Source organism: Micromys minutus (assembly GCF_963924665.1).
Source record: "Micromys minutus genome assembly, chromosome: 1".
NCBI classification, from domain to species: domain Eukaryota; kingdom Metazoa; phylum Chordata; class Mammalia; order Rodentia; family Muridae; genus Micromys; species Micromys minutus.
The window spans coordinates 216,454,105-216,471,246 of NC_137969.1; the positions used below are offsets into that span (position 1 = coordinate 216,454,105).

General features: G+C 41.0%; 1 protein-coding gene across 1 annotated transcript in view; it reads left to right on the top strand.

Annotated features, from left to right (window-relative positions):
• Window positions 1-15,727, top strand: part of KIAA0586 — a gene marked incomplete at its 5' end in the record, with an annotated part of 93,395 nt that extends 77,668 nt beyond the window's left edge. The window contains one exon of the mRNA XM_080912825.1: window positions 15,509-15,727. Coding sequence (XP_080768951.1) covers window positions 15,509-15,660 — 152 coding nt within the window. The 3' untranslated portion in view covers window positions 15,661-15,727. The remainder of the gene's footprint in view (window positions 1-15,508) is intronic.
• Between the last annotated feature and the right edge of the window lie 1,415 nt (window positions 15,728-17,142).

The following is a 17,142-nucleotide window of genomic DNA, read 5'->3' on the forward strand; positions in this document are numbered from 1 at the left end:
TAAGTACTCAGACGCGGTTCACTCCACCGCCCCTGTTGTTTCTGTCCCAGGTTGATACAACCCCCCAGGTGTTCCATTTTCCCATTGCCCAGCACAAACATGGCTCCAAAGCCCAGTAGCTTTTCAAGCAGGTTTATATATTAAATTCCCAATCCACAAACCCTCTACACAATAAGCTTACATCCAGTGGACAAAGATACAAACTGCCTTTCTATATGAGATAAAATGACATACAGAAACCTTTAAAAATATTAATATCTACTTATCACCAATTACGGCCACCTGGATCTAGATCATCCTTCTTGAGCTCCATCTTGATTCCTCCCAGAATTTCCTTTCTGCCTCCTGCCTCCCCTTTCACTCATTGACCTTTCTGCCTATTTCTCTTCTGTTCAATCATGTATTGCCTTAACATAAATCTACATAGGCAGCAGGAAGAGAGAAAGAGACACTAGGGTTGGCTTGAGTATTTGAAACCTCAAAGTCCAACCCCAGTGACACATTTTCTCTAACAAGGTCACATCTATCCCAACAAGGCCACACCTAACAGTGCTACTCCCTCAAAACTAAGCATTTGACTCTGTGTGCCTATGAAGGTCATTCCTATTCAAACCACCACATCATATTGTGTTTCAGTTGATGTGATAATATCCGCACATAGGCAGGGGCCATAGTCCGTATGAAGAAAAGACACTTCTCTGGAGCATTGATTATCTGAGTTTGATGTTATGGAACTCACCATGTAGACCAGGCTGGTCTTGAACTCACAGAGATTCAACCACTTCTGCCTTCTCAGTGCTGGGTTAAAGGTGTGCCCTACCACTGCCCAGCATCAGAGGGTTATTTTCACTTTAGCTTCTGTATGAAAATGTGCACAATTAAATTAGTTCTTTAAGAATGAAGTAAGCAGAGAGCCAGAGAGACAGCTCAGCCAGCTGCCACAGCCTGACTGCCCGAGTTATTCCTCACAACTTACATGGTGGAAGGAGAGAACCAATTCCCCAAATTTGTTCTTTGCCCTTGACATGTTTGTTGTCTTCAGGCACTTGAGTAAATAAGTATATAATAGAAAAGATGTAAGCAACGAATGGAGAATATGTGTGCTATATTATTATCTAGGAGAGAAGTATGCATAGCTACATCCTTCTAAAGTGGGCAGAATGCATAAAGGATTACAATAGAAGTAAGCCATGCAGGTCCAAGTCAGACGGCAGGTTTCAGGAATTGGCTCTTTCCTACCACGTGGGTCCCGGGACTAAACTTGGGTTGGCAGGCTTGGCAGCAAGAGCCTTTACCTGTTGAGCCATCTTTCAATCCCTCCAAAATCATTGAAGTAACTTTGTGTAGATTAACAACATCTTTATGTTTTATTATTAATGAAGTAAACACTGCTGGGAACAGGAGAAACTTGAGTTGACATTGTGTCTACCGGTAGCATTTACTTTTCCAGTGAGCAAGGGTCTCTACAGTACAACCTCCTCCAACAGAATTAACTACACGTTAACATGTTACCCATGCTGCTCTGAGTGTGAGCACTTATTAAATGCTTTAGTAACTTAAGTTTTATATAAATAAAATAAAAAGTAAACAGACCATTTCAGCCAGCATGGCGGTAAATTTCTCTCCTAGCCCATGCCAGGGTCATATACTGGAAATCAAGGGCTTTAAGAAGGAGGGTTGGTAGGTGTTATGTGTGTTAGACGTGCAGAGCCTCTCCTGGGTTGCTGGTTGGTGTCTGAGGATTGTTCTAAACCGGAACAGACATGAACTTTTATGATTAATTAAGACCCAGATTCTAGGCTTCTCTTTGACAGAACCTAAGGTGGAGACTTGTGGAAGCTTAGCTGGTGCTCACACTTTTGGGCAACACTGCTGAATGACTTTGTTTTGGTGATGTTTGCTTCTGCTGTGTAGAGAGGCAATGCAGCATGGAGAGCTTGCAGTCTGGAGCGAGGTTAAAGCCATCCTCAACTGGTGAGTTTGAACAGGTCACTTAGCCTCTCTGTTTTTCTGACCTGAGGTATGATGCAGCCTTTATTAGGTTGATACAGTCATTAACGAAAAAATGACTAAGATGTGACATATTAGGAAATATGGTTAGTGTGACTGTATGAAGGAAGCTGCTTCTTTCCCCCTACTTACAAAGTAAGCAGCTGCTCTAACAGCTAGGAATTGGACCTGTGCTAGTCCTGAACTTTAATGACGTTGGTGAGAAAGCGCTAGCAGGATATGTGTTCTGTGTGACTTTAGACAGTACACTGTTCCCCTGGCACACTGTTCTTCATCAGGGAATATAAAGTCAGGGTTAGATAAGGTCTGTTTACATGCGTATGTGCTATGTGTACATACTGTTTTCTTCAGCACAGTTTTCCACTGACTCGTACACTGTCTAGCTAAATCTTAGCAAAGGGTGCCTTTCACACTATATCCGTCTCTTTTGGCAGGTAGTGTTTTTAATAAACCGGATTCTATCAGCAGTTCTCTTATTGTGTGTGTATTTTATACATGTGAATACATGTGGTATGTGCCATTGTGGAAACTAGAAAATGACCTCAGGTGTGTTTATCTTAGCCAGGCTAGATGGCCAGAGCGCTCCTGGGATCTGTCCATTTCTAGGGCCATAGCCACGTGCGGTTTCTAAGTGGATGTGGGAAACTCAGCTTGTGTGGCAAGTGCTGGGCTGTCTCTCCAGGTCCAGCTCTCACATTTTAAATCCAAAAGAGGCTCAACAAACATGTATACACCATGACACCCTGGTTCAGGCTGGATGCAAATACACAGGTATGCAAAACCATACATTTCTCAGAAAAAGAATAAAAGCCTAACTCAAAACTCTAATGATAAAAGGCAAACACAGGAAATGCCTTTTATAAGAAAAATAAAGAAGTACTTTCTTACAAGATGTTTGTGTGGAACCATAATTACTCTTCAGTTTAAGATAGAGAGCCATTGAATATGTAAAAGAACAGTAGAATAATGTGTACATGTATAGATACATGCACAAGCCATGTATACATACATGTATGAGCCATGTACACACACATACATAAGCTATGTGGAGCCACACTAGCAGAAGGTTCTAAGTGGCTGTTACCACCAAAAGTTTTCTTAAAATCTAGTTGTTGGCTTCTCAGCTCAGAATCACCAGGTGGGGACACGCACACTTTTGTCTGTTAACTATGATTGCAGTAATATCTTATCCCCTAAGAGTCTAAGGACTTATTTGGGTAGTGTATAGTTCTGTTGGGAGCCTTTCATGCCAGTGAGAACTCAGGTGATCCTGGAAATACTCTGCTGACTATTTTCTAATTACTGTGACACTGTAATCAATCATAAACTGCCAGTTTTCCAAAATGCTCTAGCCTGTGTGTGTTCATAACACTTTACAGGAAGCAATACAAAATTAGTTTCCATGTGTTTTTGTGGTGTCACAAAATACTTATTTTTGGCCAAAAAAAAAAAAAAAAAAAAAAAAAAAAAGAAGAAGAAGAAGAAGAAAGGAAAGGAAAAGTCAACACTATACCAAGCTACAATTAATGAATGTAAGAATTTAGAAATCAAAACTATGTTTAGTCTGAGGAAAAACAGTTCTTTCAACTATATCCACATGGCTTCTTGTTTGTGTCAACTGAAGGCAACTGTTACTGTCTTGTGTGAATTCTCTGGGGCAGGGGCCTGACTTTGTTGAATGAGCCAATTGTTTTCCTTTGTGTTGTCCCTCTCGAGAGTCCCATCTGGTTTGTATCAGACTGTTTTCACAGCCAGCAAGCTGCCTTCTCTGTGTCCTGACACTCCAGGGCTGTACTAGCAAAGCACACTCTGTGTTGCTGCCAGGGTCTGGACAGCTGTGCCTCACGGCTTGGAGCCGTTACCAAAGTGGTGGTGATGTAGAATCTGGACAGCTCTTACCCCCACTGGTGTCTCCTGCAGTCAGCAGAAGCGCACCCTCCTTCCCCATGCCTGAAACTCACCACAGTGGCACACCTTTCAAGCTCCTGTTTGAGGGCGTGGAATGTTGTTCTTATTTTCTAGTGGCTTCCTGTGTGTGTGTGTGTGTGTGTGTGTGTGTGTGTGTCTGTCTGTCTGTCTGTCTGTCTGTCTGTGTGTGAACACTCACTTTTCATCTGTGACTCTTGTAAAAGTTACCAGGTCCAACCCTAGGGAGGAAAACTGGTCACTGTCAGATTTAATATTCTTTGTCAGATTTAGCCAGGAGTGGTTAGTGTGGCTAACATAGCAGAAACCATGTTTAAGGTAGCACAGATGATATCGTGGATTTTTAGTGACAATCATGAATCATAATTTTGGAGAAATTTTCATGTTTAGGAAGGATCCTCATCTCAGAAAACAGATCTGTCTGTAGATTTTACTAGGTTTAGTTCCACGTGCTTTGTAAACATTACTCTCTTTGCAGTCGGGCTTCTGTAGCTGCCAAATGTCACATATAGGAACACAGCAACTGAGACTTTTTCCTGCAGTCTGTGCACCGCTGAAGGTTGTCAGACGAGATCACAGGGATGGTCGTTGAGTAAGAGTTATAGTCAAATGCAGTTACAGCACCGTTCCCTAGGAAACAGTGAAGAGAATGTACAGAGGCAGTAAGATCTCAGAAATATTCTCAAGGTTAGTTAAAGTTAGTTTGTGTCTAATTTTTTGTCGTTTTTTGAACTTATGGTTTGTTTTTAATTAATGTAGGAGGCTAATTGTCAGTGCTATGGAGACTGAAATCAACTAATCTGCTTCTGAAGAGGTCCGTGCATATTAGAGTTGAGAGGAGCTCGTTTGAATTTAGCTTGGCAGTAACAAAATGTTACATCATCGCTAAGAAACAGCTAAAAACTCAAATATACTCCCTTTTAATTGCTGGAACTAACCTATTGATTTTTCTGATTTTAAGTTTTTTATGAATAACATATATGTATATAGGAAAGTACACATGGCCGTGAGCTTACTTCTGCTCAGAGAACCAGCACCAGCAGAGCACAGCCCGTGTACAGCCTGGGAGATCAGCTTGTGCTCCAGGCCTCATGGTCTCTCCATCCTACCCTCCCCACAAGGACCTGCCGCTGCCCTCATTTTTAGGACTCGTTTGATTGTGCATTTTATGTAAATGGAATCATACGGTGTACGTGGCTTTTTTCACAGGCAAACCTATCATAACTTATTTTAAGGTTCTTTTCATTTTAAAACCTTTATGGCATGCTTTTATAAAACGGTGTCTGGGAGGAATTTGTTTTAGTAGCTGTCTCACAGGCGATTGAACCGACAGGAAGTTCACTGTAGATAAAGCTGTCTACTAAAACATGGTCTCAGTTCTCAACAAGGCTGTAGTGGTAGAATGTTCCTCAAGAGATTCTTGCCCCTAAAAGGCAGGCAGTCTGTCATAACATTACAGAGTAATTAATGCATTCACGTACTTAACTGCTTTTTAATGAGTTTTAATAATTAAATGTACATTACTAAGGTAAATTGTGGCCTGTATTCAGAGCAGATGGGGGCATCATCCATTTCCTGAATTAACCAGCAACTTTTTGGCAGTTGAGTCGATGTTTTTGTGTTACTAGATGCCGTCTCTGAAAGTAGTGATTTCAGAGTTGATGTACCTACTTAGACACAGAGCCAACAACAACTTAATTGAGAAGATTGCTTGTTTAAAAGCACTAACATGTTTTTAATGTATTTTTAAATACCCTAATAATAGTTTTAGTTTTTCTTTTCAGTCAACTCAAGTTTGTATTAAAATTGAATCTATCCTGAGTGTTTTTAAATTTTAATTGTCTTCTTATTTGTTTTAAATTCTGAACATACATTTCAAAATTCATGGGTTTTTTTATGGATGAAAAGCTTTATGTTTTGCGAATCTTCATCCATATATCCATAGGTAAGGGTCTTGTAGATTGTTTCTATTGTTTAATATTATTGTATGTTAGAGTTTGCTTTTTAAATTTTTACATTTTTTATGTGGTTGTCTTGCCTTTGTTATATGTGTACACATGTGTCTGCTTGTGTACCCAGAAGACATTAGGTCCCCTGCAATGGAGTTCTGGGTACATGTGTGGCATGTGGGTGCTGGGAAAAATCTGGCTCCTGCAGGAGCAACAAGTACTCCACCCACTGAGCAACCTCTCCAGCATGTGTATGTGTGTGTGTGTGTGTGTGTGTGTGTGTGTGTGTGTGTTATTAGGAATGTGTGGTAGGCAAGCCCTTTACTACTAAGCTATATGTATCTAAACCCATAACTTACCACTTTTAATTAATACTGCAAGGCTACAAGATTATGAGTGATTATTTAAAACAAGACTCACATACTGACATAAGGTATATTGAGGAGAAGCTGAATATGGACAAGTGTTCTATCCAAGACATCTCTGTATGCCTTTATGACGAATTTCAGCAAGATGCTCACTCTCCTGGCCTAGGGCTCCTTTTCCAAACGTAAAGCCACCAGCTCTTTATTCCGTGCTATCTTCAGACCTTTATATAAAGGCTGACAAGCCTGTTCCAAGCGCCCGTGATGTAGGAGCACTTATGCATGGCAGACTCACTTTCCAGTCCGCATCAGCCACTCAGAATTCCCATAGAAAGGCGTGGATCAAACGCGTTTTTCCACCCTTTGGCTTCAGCACCAGTGCATATTGCTTTTTTCCATGTTGAATATTGGGGTAAGGTAAGGTATGGTAGCAGCCTACAAGCCTGGTCACTGGCTCTCAAATGACACGGACTTAGCTATAGGTTATCTTTCCTCAGCTGTAGAGCAAGAGCCTCACCCCCCCTTCCAGGACTCCCATCTCCTAACACATGGGAGCTAAGAAAAGTGCTTCTTATCAGAGAATGAATTAGTCAGCTCTAACATTGATGTAGCAGATTCTATTAGTAGTAGTTATGAGATACCATGATTCTTCCCCAGTTATGGTAGAGGGGTGTCTTGTGTTTTTGTGAAGAGTATCCCCTCATTTTTTCTAAGAATTATTAATTTTTTGATTTATTAATTTTTATATTTTATGTGTATGAGTGCCTTGTCTACATGTGTGTAAGTACAGTGCATGTGTCTGGTGCCGTCAGAGGACACAGGTTGCCCGATCTTGTATTTATTATCCTCTTCATAAAACCCCATTTTCCTTTAAAAGTATTTTTTGTGAACTTTGCTTTCTTTTTCTTGATTTGTTCTGTATATTTGATATTTTAAAACACATAATTTAACGCCAGCATCTCACTATACAGCAGTGGTTCTCAACCTTCCTATGCTGTGACCCTTCAACACAGTTCCTCATGTTGTGCTGACCCCAACCATAAAACTATTGTCATTGCTACTTCATAACTGCAATTTTGCTACTGTTACAAATCATAATATAAATATCTGTGGTTTTTGATGGTCTTAGGTGATCCTTGTGAAAGGGTTGGTGGAGCCCCGGAGGGTCACAGCCCACAGGTTAAGAACCACGGCCATATAAACTTTTGACTATGTTGCTACAGAAGCGAGCCATTAAGCCTGGCCTAATTCGTCTAGTGTTACTCACTTACATCTTATCTTCTTATAAAGTTTACCTGGAATTCTTGTTGAATGAAAGAAAGCTCAAGGGGCAGCAAGATGGCTCAGTGACTGAAGCTCCTCGCCACTCATGACTTGAGTTCAGTTGCCGGGATCCATATAGGGGAAGGAGAAATGACTACCAAAGCCGTGCACACGTGTCCCCAACACAAAAATATAAATACATATCGAAATTTTAAAAGATGCTTGAGAGACAATGTTGCAGTAAATATTAAAAAATAAAAAATTGTTTATCTCTCTAGGGGTCCTAGGTCTCACTCCTCAGGCCGGACCCTGACATGGTGCCCCATGCACCTCTGGCACCCGGTCCAAGCCACCACCACAGCCCAACTCGTCTGCACAACTCCCTTGCGGTTTTCTACCACCTGTTCTCTGCCTTCATCCCAGGGTGTTTCTCTACCCCAAAATCCCACATAAATACAGCTAGCTCTACAGCCAATAGCTTTTCATTCAGGTTTATATATTCAACTCTTAATCTACAAACCCTTTACACAACAAGATTACATCAAATAGACAAAGATGCAAACTGCCTTTCTATATGAGATATTAGACCTATAAAATCCTTAATGTTCATAGCATTTTAACACCTGGGTCTAGGTGGTCCTTGGGAAACTCCATGTTGCCACAACCTCCACCCTCCGTCCTCTGACCGATGAGACCTCTCCTCTCTCCACCTCCCTTGCCCTGCCCAGTCACTGGCTTTCCTTTATTTTACTATTTAAATTGGGAAGGTTCAGTTGACATCACCTCCTGAGTATATGACTGGGCAGCCCTTTTTGAGGAAGTGGAATTAACATTAAAATACAAACAGCTTCAGGACAATCTACAAGACAAGTTTTGTATCTTAGAGAAACTGATAGAAGAAATGCTGCTTGTACTCTCTGACACATCTTCCCCAAGAGTTAGTTTGAAACAATAGTTGGTGCTTGTTGTTGGCTGTATTTTGGAGAAGAGGTTGACACCGTGTATCATTGTGGTCTGGTTCTTGGTGTTCAGGGCATTTTGTTGGCCTGAGAACTGTGGGTTAAATAGTTTTATCTAAAATGCTTGAGACAGGATTTTTTTTTAATTTAAGAATATTGGCATATGCATAATGTTATCTAGGGACGGTGCTCATGATTAAACATGAAATTGACTATGTTTCACATAGACCTTACCTCATCGCTTGGAGATAATTTTATACAATATTTTTTAGTCCACAAAAATGGCTGTGCCCACAACATGATGTCAGATGTGAAATTTTCCATTTGTGTGTTGGCTGTCAAATTTTGCTGCTTTTTGGTTCTCAGAGTTTTAGATTCTGAAAATTCAGCCTGTATACGGGCCACGAATGATTTCACTTTTCTCTGCTTCCTTCCTTGACACGAAGAGATGCCTGCTTATTTCATTTAACCGTTCTTCTCTCGGCTCAATAGTCTGCTGCCTTTTGCTGCTTGAGAAGTGGCCTAGGCTGGCTAGGGCAGGGGAAATTCTAAACTTCTTTATGTAGTGATTAAGTTTTTAGGTGAGTTATAGAACACATATGACAACCACCTAAGAAACAACTCATGACCACGTTCGCTTTTTTAAGAATTTTGCAACTCACTGCAATTTCATCCACGGTTCTTTGCTTCCTCTCATCTCAACTTTTGTATAAAGATAAGAATCTGTTAGGCCACGTCTCTTTTGCTGATAGTCATTATGTTTATGTGTTTGACTTCCTTCTTTACTAAGGTCACTAGATGAAGCATCTGTTGACCTGGTTTTATGGTAGGAACTAACGGAATGAGTTCTTTTTGTGAATAGGATTGTGATTGCTTAACTGATATTTTACTGGGGGAGGCAAAGCTTTGTTTTAACTCAGCTCCACTGGGCGCTGTAGGTAGGACACAGAATGAGTCCAGTGTATGTCTTGCCTCTGTATGTACTTGTGAGGTTGCTACTTTACAAGTCTTGAATTTGGCGCTTGTAATGTTTCTTTCACTTTCTTTTACCATGCCTTCTTTCTTATAATGAGCACAGTAGAAACACTGGTGCCCATTTTTAACCCTTCTGAAGTGTGTGCAGACTCACCCAGGATTAAGGACTTCAGCGCTCTAAAAGGCTCATTAGAGGCCAGGGAAAGAAGCCTTCATCCCTTTGGAAAGTGTGTAAAATGCTGAATTAAAAGCGGCAGGTGTGGTGTTCAGATCACTGAGGGTAATACTTGGATAGTTTCATCTGGGGAAGGTTATTTGTTGGGACAGGATAGAGTTTAAACTTTGAAGTCAGTTTTAAACAAAGCAAAACAGCTGGAGGCTGGCATAAGAAGAAACAAGTCTTTCACATTAACTATTACTGCCTTAGAGAAAAGGAGCTGGAGTTGTTTTCACAGGTGCCTGGGCTTTCGTTTTTTTCCTATGTGAGCTACTTTGTTTTTATCTTAAATTATAAATTTTAAGATAAGCATTTGTCAATTCATTTGAAAAACATCAGTAATAAACTCAAGTATAGCAGGGCTTATATGTCCCAAACGTGCTTCAGAATACAATACAGGTTAGGAAGATAGCTCAGCCATTAAATGGCACATAACCAAATGAAGAAAATAAGATATTGTGACATTTTAAAATACTCCTTTAAGTATCAAAGATAAAATGTTACTAGTGGTTGTGGAAAGTGAAAGCAAATAAACCGTTACCCATGGCACTGAGTCAGAACCAATCTGCTTCTTCAGCAACAATGTAGCATTTGTTCTCAGGCACTGATGGGATGTTGCAAAATCTGCAGGCTGGGTAATGGGAGGCGAATTTAATGCATCAGGAGGGTTTAGCAGCTGCTTTCACAGGAACTGAAGCAAGAGCAGATGAGACCAAGGTGGACAGGAAAAATGCTTCCAGAGCCTAATAAAGCACCACTGAAACGCTGTAGTATTTCAGACAGCTGGGAGCAACTGCATTGCTGGGAATAGTTGCTAGTTTTAAAAACAAGACCTGGAGGGTGAATGCAAGCAAGCTGTTAGAAGAGCCGTGGGGTCTTGAGGAAGAAGCAGGTTGTTTGTTTTTTAGTCTATTTGACTTCAAGAGCGAGTGTGTATCTAGGATCATGCTAGAACTTTGTAGAAAACAGGCAAATGAGGCAGTCCCTGGGAGCACATGCTTAACGGTATATCAGACTCACAAAGTAGTTGGCATGCCTTTAGTCCTAATACTAGGGAGGCAGAGGTAGGTAGATCTCTGAGTTCAAGGCCAACCTGATAATACATAGTGAATCTCAGGACAGACAGAGGTATATATTGAGACCCTGTTTCAAAAAACAAAACAAGCTTGTAAACCTACTGTGCTAGTTACTCAGAAGACAAAGACTCAGTCCCTGTCTATGATCTTGAGGAAGATGCTGTTCATTGGAAATTACAGACATGTAAAGAACTAATTACAGTACAGCTTGGTAAGTGGAATAGTCAAGTTTCATCCAGTATTGACAAGGAAGGACTAACATCTTACTACTGCTACTGGGAAAAGCACAGAGGGTGGGCTATTGCTAAGTGAATGGTTTAAAGGAATAAAATGAAATGAAAATGAAAAATTTGAAGTTGAGGGTGTGGCAAGGTGGGGTGACCTGGGAGGAATTTGAGGGTGAGTATGGTCAAAATATGCTAAATGTTCAGAGAATTAAAAAAATTCTTTTTATAAAGTAGTTGTTTGACCCATAGACCCATAAACAACTGTGACTATGTATCTCTTTCCAAACTCTACACAGGTGAAATAATTTTTATAGTTTTATGGTATTTATTTCCCTGGGTTAATCAGGACATCCATGGACCTGGATTTAAGATTACAGTTGTTTCTTTTAAACTTTATCTCTAACTCCACAGTGTATAAGAAACTAATCTTTACTGACATGTTAAAAAAAAAAAAAAAAAAAAAAGCCCAAATGGAGATAGTCAAATGTGATTTTGTACAACACTGTAATTTATACATGTGTCTTGAGCCAAGTTGATGTATGAGAATGAGGCATTCTGGGTCTCTGGCTGTCTCTGGAACTGCCCAGAGAAGGCTGCTCTCTCTGTCTCCGCTCTTGTGGAAGGCCATGCTTTGCTTGGGGTCCTCTTAGTTTGCAGGTTAGAGATCTAATAATGAGTCACCAGGCTTTAAGATTTAGACTCATAATCTACAACCCCAGACTCTCTAATCACAGAAGACTTGTAAGATGCTTCACTATTAATATTTCTAAAACATGTAATAAATATACACATATATAAATGAGCATTAAAAATGCTGTTTTAATCCCAGCACTTGGGAGGCTGAAGTAGGTGGATCTCTGTGAGTCCGAGGCCAGCCTGGTCTACAGAGTGAGATCCAGGACAAAGAGAAACCTGTCTTTAAGAGAGAGTGAGAGAGAGAGAGAGAGAGAGAGAGAGAGAGAGAGAGAGGAGGGGGGAGAGGGAGAGAGGGAGAGAGGGAGTTGATTTTCTTCACATAAATTGCTTTTAGTTTTTTCATTCTTTAGTCCTAAGAAACCCAGCAGCCGAGAGTGGAAAATATGAATTTTCAGTATTTTAAAGCAAAATTTGGTATTTTGAATGTTTTACAAGTATGTTATGTTTCTAAAAGTGTCAAATCTAGGGTCTGACTCTTGCATCTCCAGCTTAAATGCATGCCAGGGCTAATGACACACTGCAAACCCCTGGGATCAAAGAGTCATCATGTTTTCAGACCCCAAACCAGCTGTTGAAACAATGACATCATAGTGGAATGACACAACTGGAAATTCTAAAGTTAAACTTTAAAGCATCAAGCTACATTTAATATAGGCAGAAAAATGTATATTTCTCTAATGGTGATTTATTAAGATGCTCTGGATTTTTTTTTTTTTTTTTTTTTTTTTGGTGGATTTTTTTCCCCTTTGCTCTGTGACAGCTGTAACTGGATGTGAATGTGTTAGCCTTTGTGTCTGTTAATAGTAATCCAGTGGTGCTTTTTCAAATATCCTGTCTAAAACATTTTCTTTAAAAGTTATAAAGCTGTGATTATTTAAAAACTTTCAAGAATTAAAAAAAATTTTAGAGTGTATATTAGTAGATAACATGTAAAATGGTACTTTTTATTGGTATAATTTTTATTTAAAATTATAGTATACCTATTTGAAGGCCTTCCAGAATACAAGGTCATATATAACCTAGACTTGAGGGTCTCATTAGCCCAGGATAACTCTGACCCCACTACTTCCACCTCCTGAGTGCCACTGTTTCAGGTTCAGCAGCACATGTGGTTTACGTATGCTGGAGATGAAACCCAAGGTGTGTGTGCTAGACAAGTAAGCCCTACGGACCAAGCTCCACCCCAGCCCTCTTTTGTTCTCATACTAGTTTCCACATCATTCCCCATTTTCCTAAAAGAACAGTGCCTTTGTAGTGGGCCAGTACCTGGTGGGATGGCTCCTGCTCAGTACCGAGGAGTAAGTTGACTTATTTGAGTGACATTGCTGTGTTCCAGTAGCATATATAACATTTCAGATGACCCTGCCTAATACTCACCAACCCTTTGAGGCCATCTCACAGATGAGAACAGGGGTTCAGAAAAGTAATATGGCTAACCGCAGTCTCTTCCTCTGTCTCCCGTGCCCTCCCCTGCATGTCTTTAGATGGTTTATTCGTTCTGCTCTTCCTTCCTTATTTGGCTGTCAGTCCTTTCATACAACCAGGTTGTGAGATCAGGAAGGTTGGAGCTTTTGCTTTCTTCACTGCTGTATTCTGCAGTCTAGACCAATGCCTGGCACACAGAAGATGCTCACTCACCTGGTATTTGTGGGAGGCCAGAGAAGGGGAGGAAGGGAGGGAGGAGAGCCCAGCTCCTCTGTTTCATTATCCATTTCGTTTCTTCCCTTTACTCCTCCCTGCACAGAAGCCGAAGGGCACAGTCTGTGTCTGTTCATTCCTAAACTGGCCTCATTGGTCCTTAACCATGACCTATCCTAAAGGGAATAGTTGGGACTCATGAGATGTGCAAGCCTGGTGACCTGAGTCCTATCCCCAAAACCCACATAAAGGTGAAGGGAGAGAACCAGCTCTACAGAGTTGTCCTAGTTTTCTACAGAGCTGTCCTCTGACCTTCACACGTGTGCTGTGGCATGCATATGCCCCCATTCATAACATATACACATGCACACATACAATAGATAGTTTTATAAAAGAAAGGAACCAGTGCTTGAAGTGTAGCTGCCACTGTCATTACACACCACTAACATGAAATTACCTCCAGTTCCTTTTTATTACAACTAAAGACAGTTGCAGTTTTGAATTAGACAAATTTTGCTCAATTTAACAGACTCTTCCTGAATACTTACCTTCCTATGGCTTTCTCTCTATTCCAGTTTTTGAGCACTTCCTCTATCTTCCCACTGTGTTCTTGTTTCATTTAACCATCTAAGAGATTGTAGCCATTACCCTAATCTGTGTGGCTGACTGCTCACTCTGTGTCTTTAAAACTGCTCTCCGGTCTTTGGAAACATGATTACAGTTGCCTTCTGGAAAGTCCATTCCCGGCTCTTGTGGGCATCTATATTGATCAAGGGGATACCGAGTCTGGTATTTTTGATCTCTGTGCACCTCCACAGGCCTCTCATTCCTGTCTCTTCAGTCCAGACCTGCTGTTTGAGTACCACACTCGCCCAGGCGTCTCCAGAGTAGCCTGACTCTTGACCGTGCCGCAGTCCCCCCGCTCGTGTATCTTTTCTGAATGCATTGTTCACATTAGGACTGTCTGAGATGTTTTGTGAGTTCTCCATTTCCTTATGCAGGGGCTGGCCCTGCTTTCTTCAGAGTTTCAGAGCTCACCATTCTTTCAGGGCAGTCTTTATTTATCAGCAGAACACAGTGCCCCTTGCACATAAACCTAAATCTGTCCTGTTCTAAGTCCCAGCTCAATAGCTACTTCTATGTGATTTTAACTGTGCACCCCTATCTGTACTGTGATGGTAGGAACATCTTGAGAATGGGTGTTACCTTTCGTTCCTGTGTCTTAGCTCTGGATGCACAGCAGCTTCATACAGCTGTTCATGCACCACACACTTTTGAAAACCCAGTTCAACATCAGTCTTGGTCAGCTGGCTTGTCCCACAGAATCACTATTAGATAAAAGATGGGAGAAAGGTCTTTATATATTTTTTTTTTAGTTAATATATAAGTATGAAAAATAATACGATTTTTGTGTCACTTGCTACTTAGAATTTTAAAGGTCATATTGAACAATTTAATATGTGAATTTAAGTGTATAGATTATATAAAGTAGTTTTGTTCAGTTAGAAAACTATATGGAATCAATGTCGTTTGGATTAGCTGAGTAACTCAAGGAATGGAGTTCTTCAGGCTGCTTGGGGAAGTAATGGAGCATATGTAGGTGGAGTCTGCCAGCTGTAGATTCCAGTCCTGTGTTAGTTTGAACCTTATTATAAACTAAACTGTGCCCTTAGATGTTTCTTTTTTGGATGCTTCTCTTGATTACTTAGTTCGTGTACTCTAGATTATAGTTTTATAAATATTGGTGCATTTTAACAATAATTATATTCTATAAATATCTTTAGATGTGCTTTTCAGTGTTTCTTTATTTTGATTTTCATCCTATCCTTAAAGGTCTAGCACTACATGCAGTGCGCGGAGTGGAATGTTGTATAAATATATGCTAACTAATAATATTCTTCTGTTAGGTTCACATCAGTGAGCAGTTTAACACATAGATCTTGAGCTGAGAGTCCATTTTGTAGGAGAAAGAGGAAAAGCAAAGCGCTTTGAAGAAGTTGGACTTAAGTTTGTATTGTTTTCATTTTATTTTTTAAACAGGCTACTTTAACTCACCGTCCTCCTTCAGCTTACTCTGCTAGGGTTAGAGACCAGCACCACAACACCTGGGCTCAGATCCTTCTTACCCTCCTCACTGCTTCTTTTTAGAAGTCATTCTGTAATCAGTAGAACACTCCATTGTCTAAATGCCTTTCTTCTTTGTGCAGGTGGCCCGGCAGATCCGCTCCTCTCTGCACATGTGTCACCCGCCAGGATGTCTGTGACTCTACCCTCTGCCAACCTTGAGGATTGCTCTCAGTCCCTGAGCACCAGCTCCATGCATGGCGATGCAGAGTCCTCAGGGACAGACACCTTCTGAGCAGGAGAGCAGACACATCTGCACCCTCCGGGCCTCTGAACACATCTTTACGGGAAAACATTTCTAATATTTTATTAAAATGAAAATATTCTTTGAATATTTAGTAAGGCTTTTGAATAAAGTAGACGTAACTCATACTGAGTATGGCTGTGAGTTTCTTAGAAGCCTGGGGTAACACAACAGAAAAGGGCATAGCTTTAACCTGAGAATTTATGAGTTATTCATTCCAACATTTCTGTACCATTTTTGTCCACAGGGCCCAGATAAAGTCATGACTTGTTTGTATATTACACTGTGTAGTTTAAAAAGAATTTTAAAGTGTGAACACATTGATACAGAACTCCTCTCAAAAGACGAAACCTACCTTTTCTGAATTTAGAGTAAACACAGTCTTAACTTACTGTCCTTGTCATATACTTGAACATTTCTCTTAAAAATAGTGTCTGCTCCTGACCAGGTTTACCCAGACTCATTCCCCAGCCAACCACAGCAAATTCTTTCGGAATAAGAAAAAAGCTGCTAATTTTTGTCTCCAGGGCAAGGAACTGATAGCTGAGGAGTAGGAGTCAGAGATGCCCACAGTCAGAGGTACTTCATTCATAATTCTTTTTGAAGAATAATGGAGATTAGAGATAATGTTGGTTGGGGTGCTAAGTGTTGGGGGTTGAATGAGCTAGCCATCACCCAGCACAGGGCTTGGTACCAGGTCAGTGTGCAGTAATTGGTATCCCTCATATCTGGAACGATTTCAGCATCATGCACCAGAGTAAACACATTAGAAGAACAACCTAATATCAGCAAATAAAAAGAAAAAAGAAGAAGAAATTGTCTCCATGACACCTGTATCATATCACTTCCTCTTCCTTCTCTTCTTCCTTCTCTCCTTCCTCCTCTCCTTCCTCCTCTTCTTCCTCCTCTTCTTCCTCTCCACCCCCAAAGACTTGGGTCATCACAGAACAGGGTGGAAAGATTTTTAAGAGCCAGAGGCAGCAAATGACTAAAGCAAAACTGTGCTTTCCAGACACAACAAGTGGGAACTGACAGTGGCCATGGCAACCGCATGCACAAGGTGAGTGGTAGAGTACGCCAGACACAGCCCCAGTGTGGAGAGGAGAGGCGGGAACGAAGCCCTGCCATGGCTGTGGAGCTGTTGGCAGTTGATGGCTGCTGGGAGAGAGGGAAGCAAGGAAACAGTCCCTAAAACGCTCCCTGTACTGCAGCGGAGGACCTACACCCATGCACACCCAGCAGCGCTGAGTGGAGAGGGCAGGTTTAAAACAAAACCCACATGAACATAGGAGAGGCTGGTTGGAGGGGCGGGGAAGGAAGTGGAGAAGAAACGGGGGTGGGCTTTCAAAATACATTTGTGTGTGTTTATTCTCAAACAAGATGTTACCTCTCCACAGTACGCTTTTCTGTCAGCACTGAAGCTTGCACAGGGAGTTGCAGTCACCGCTCACCCTTCTGGGGACTTTAAAGGTT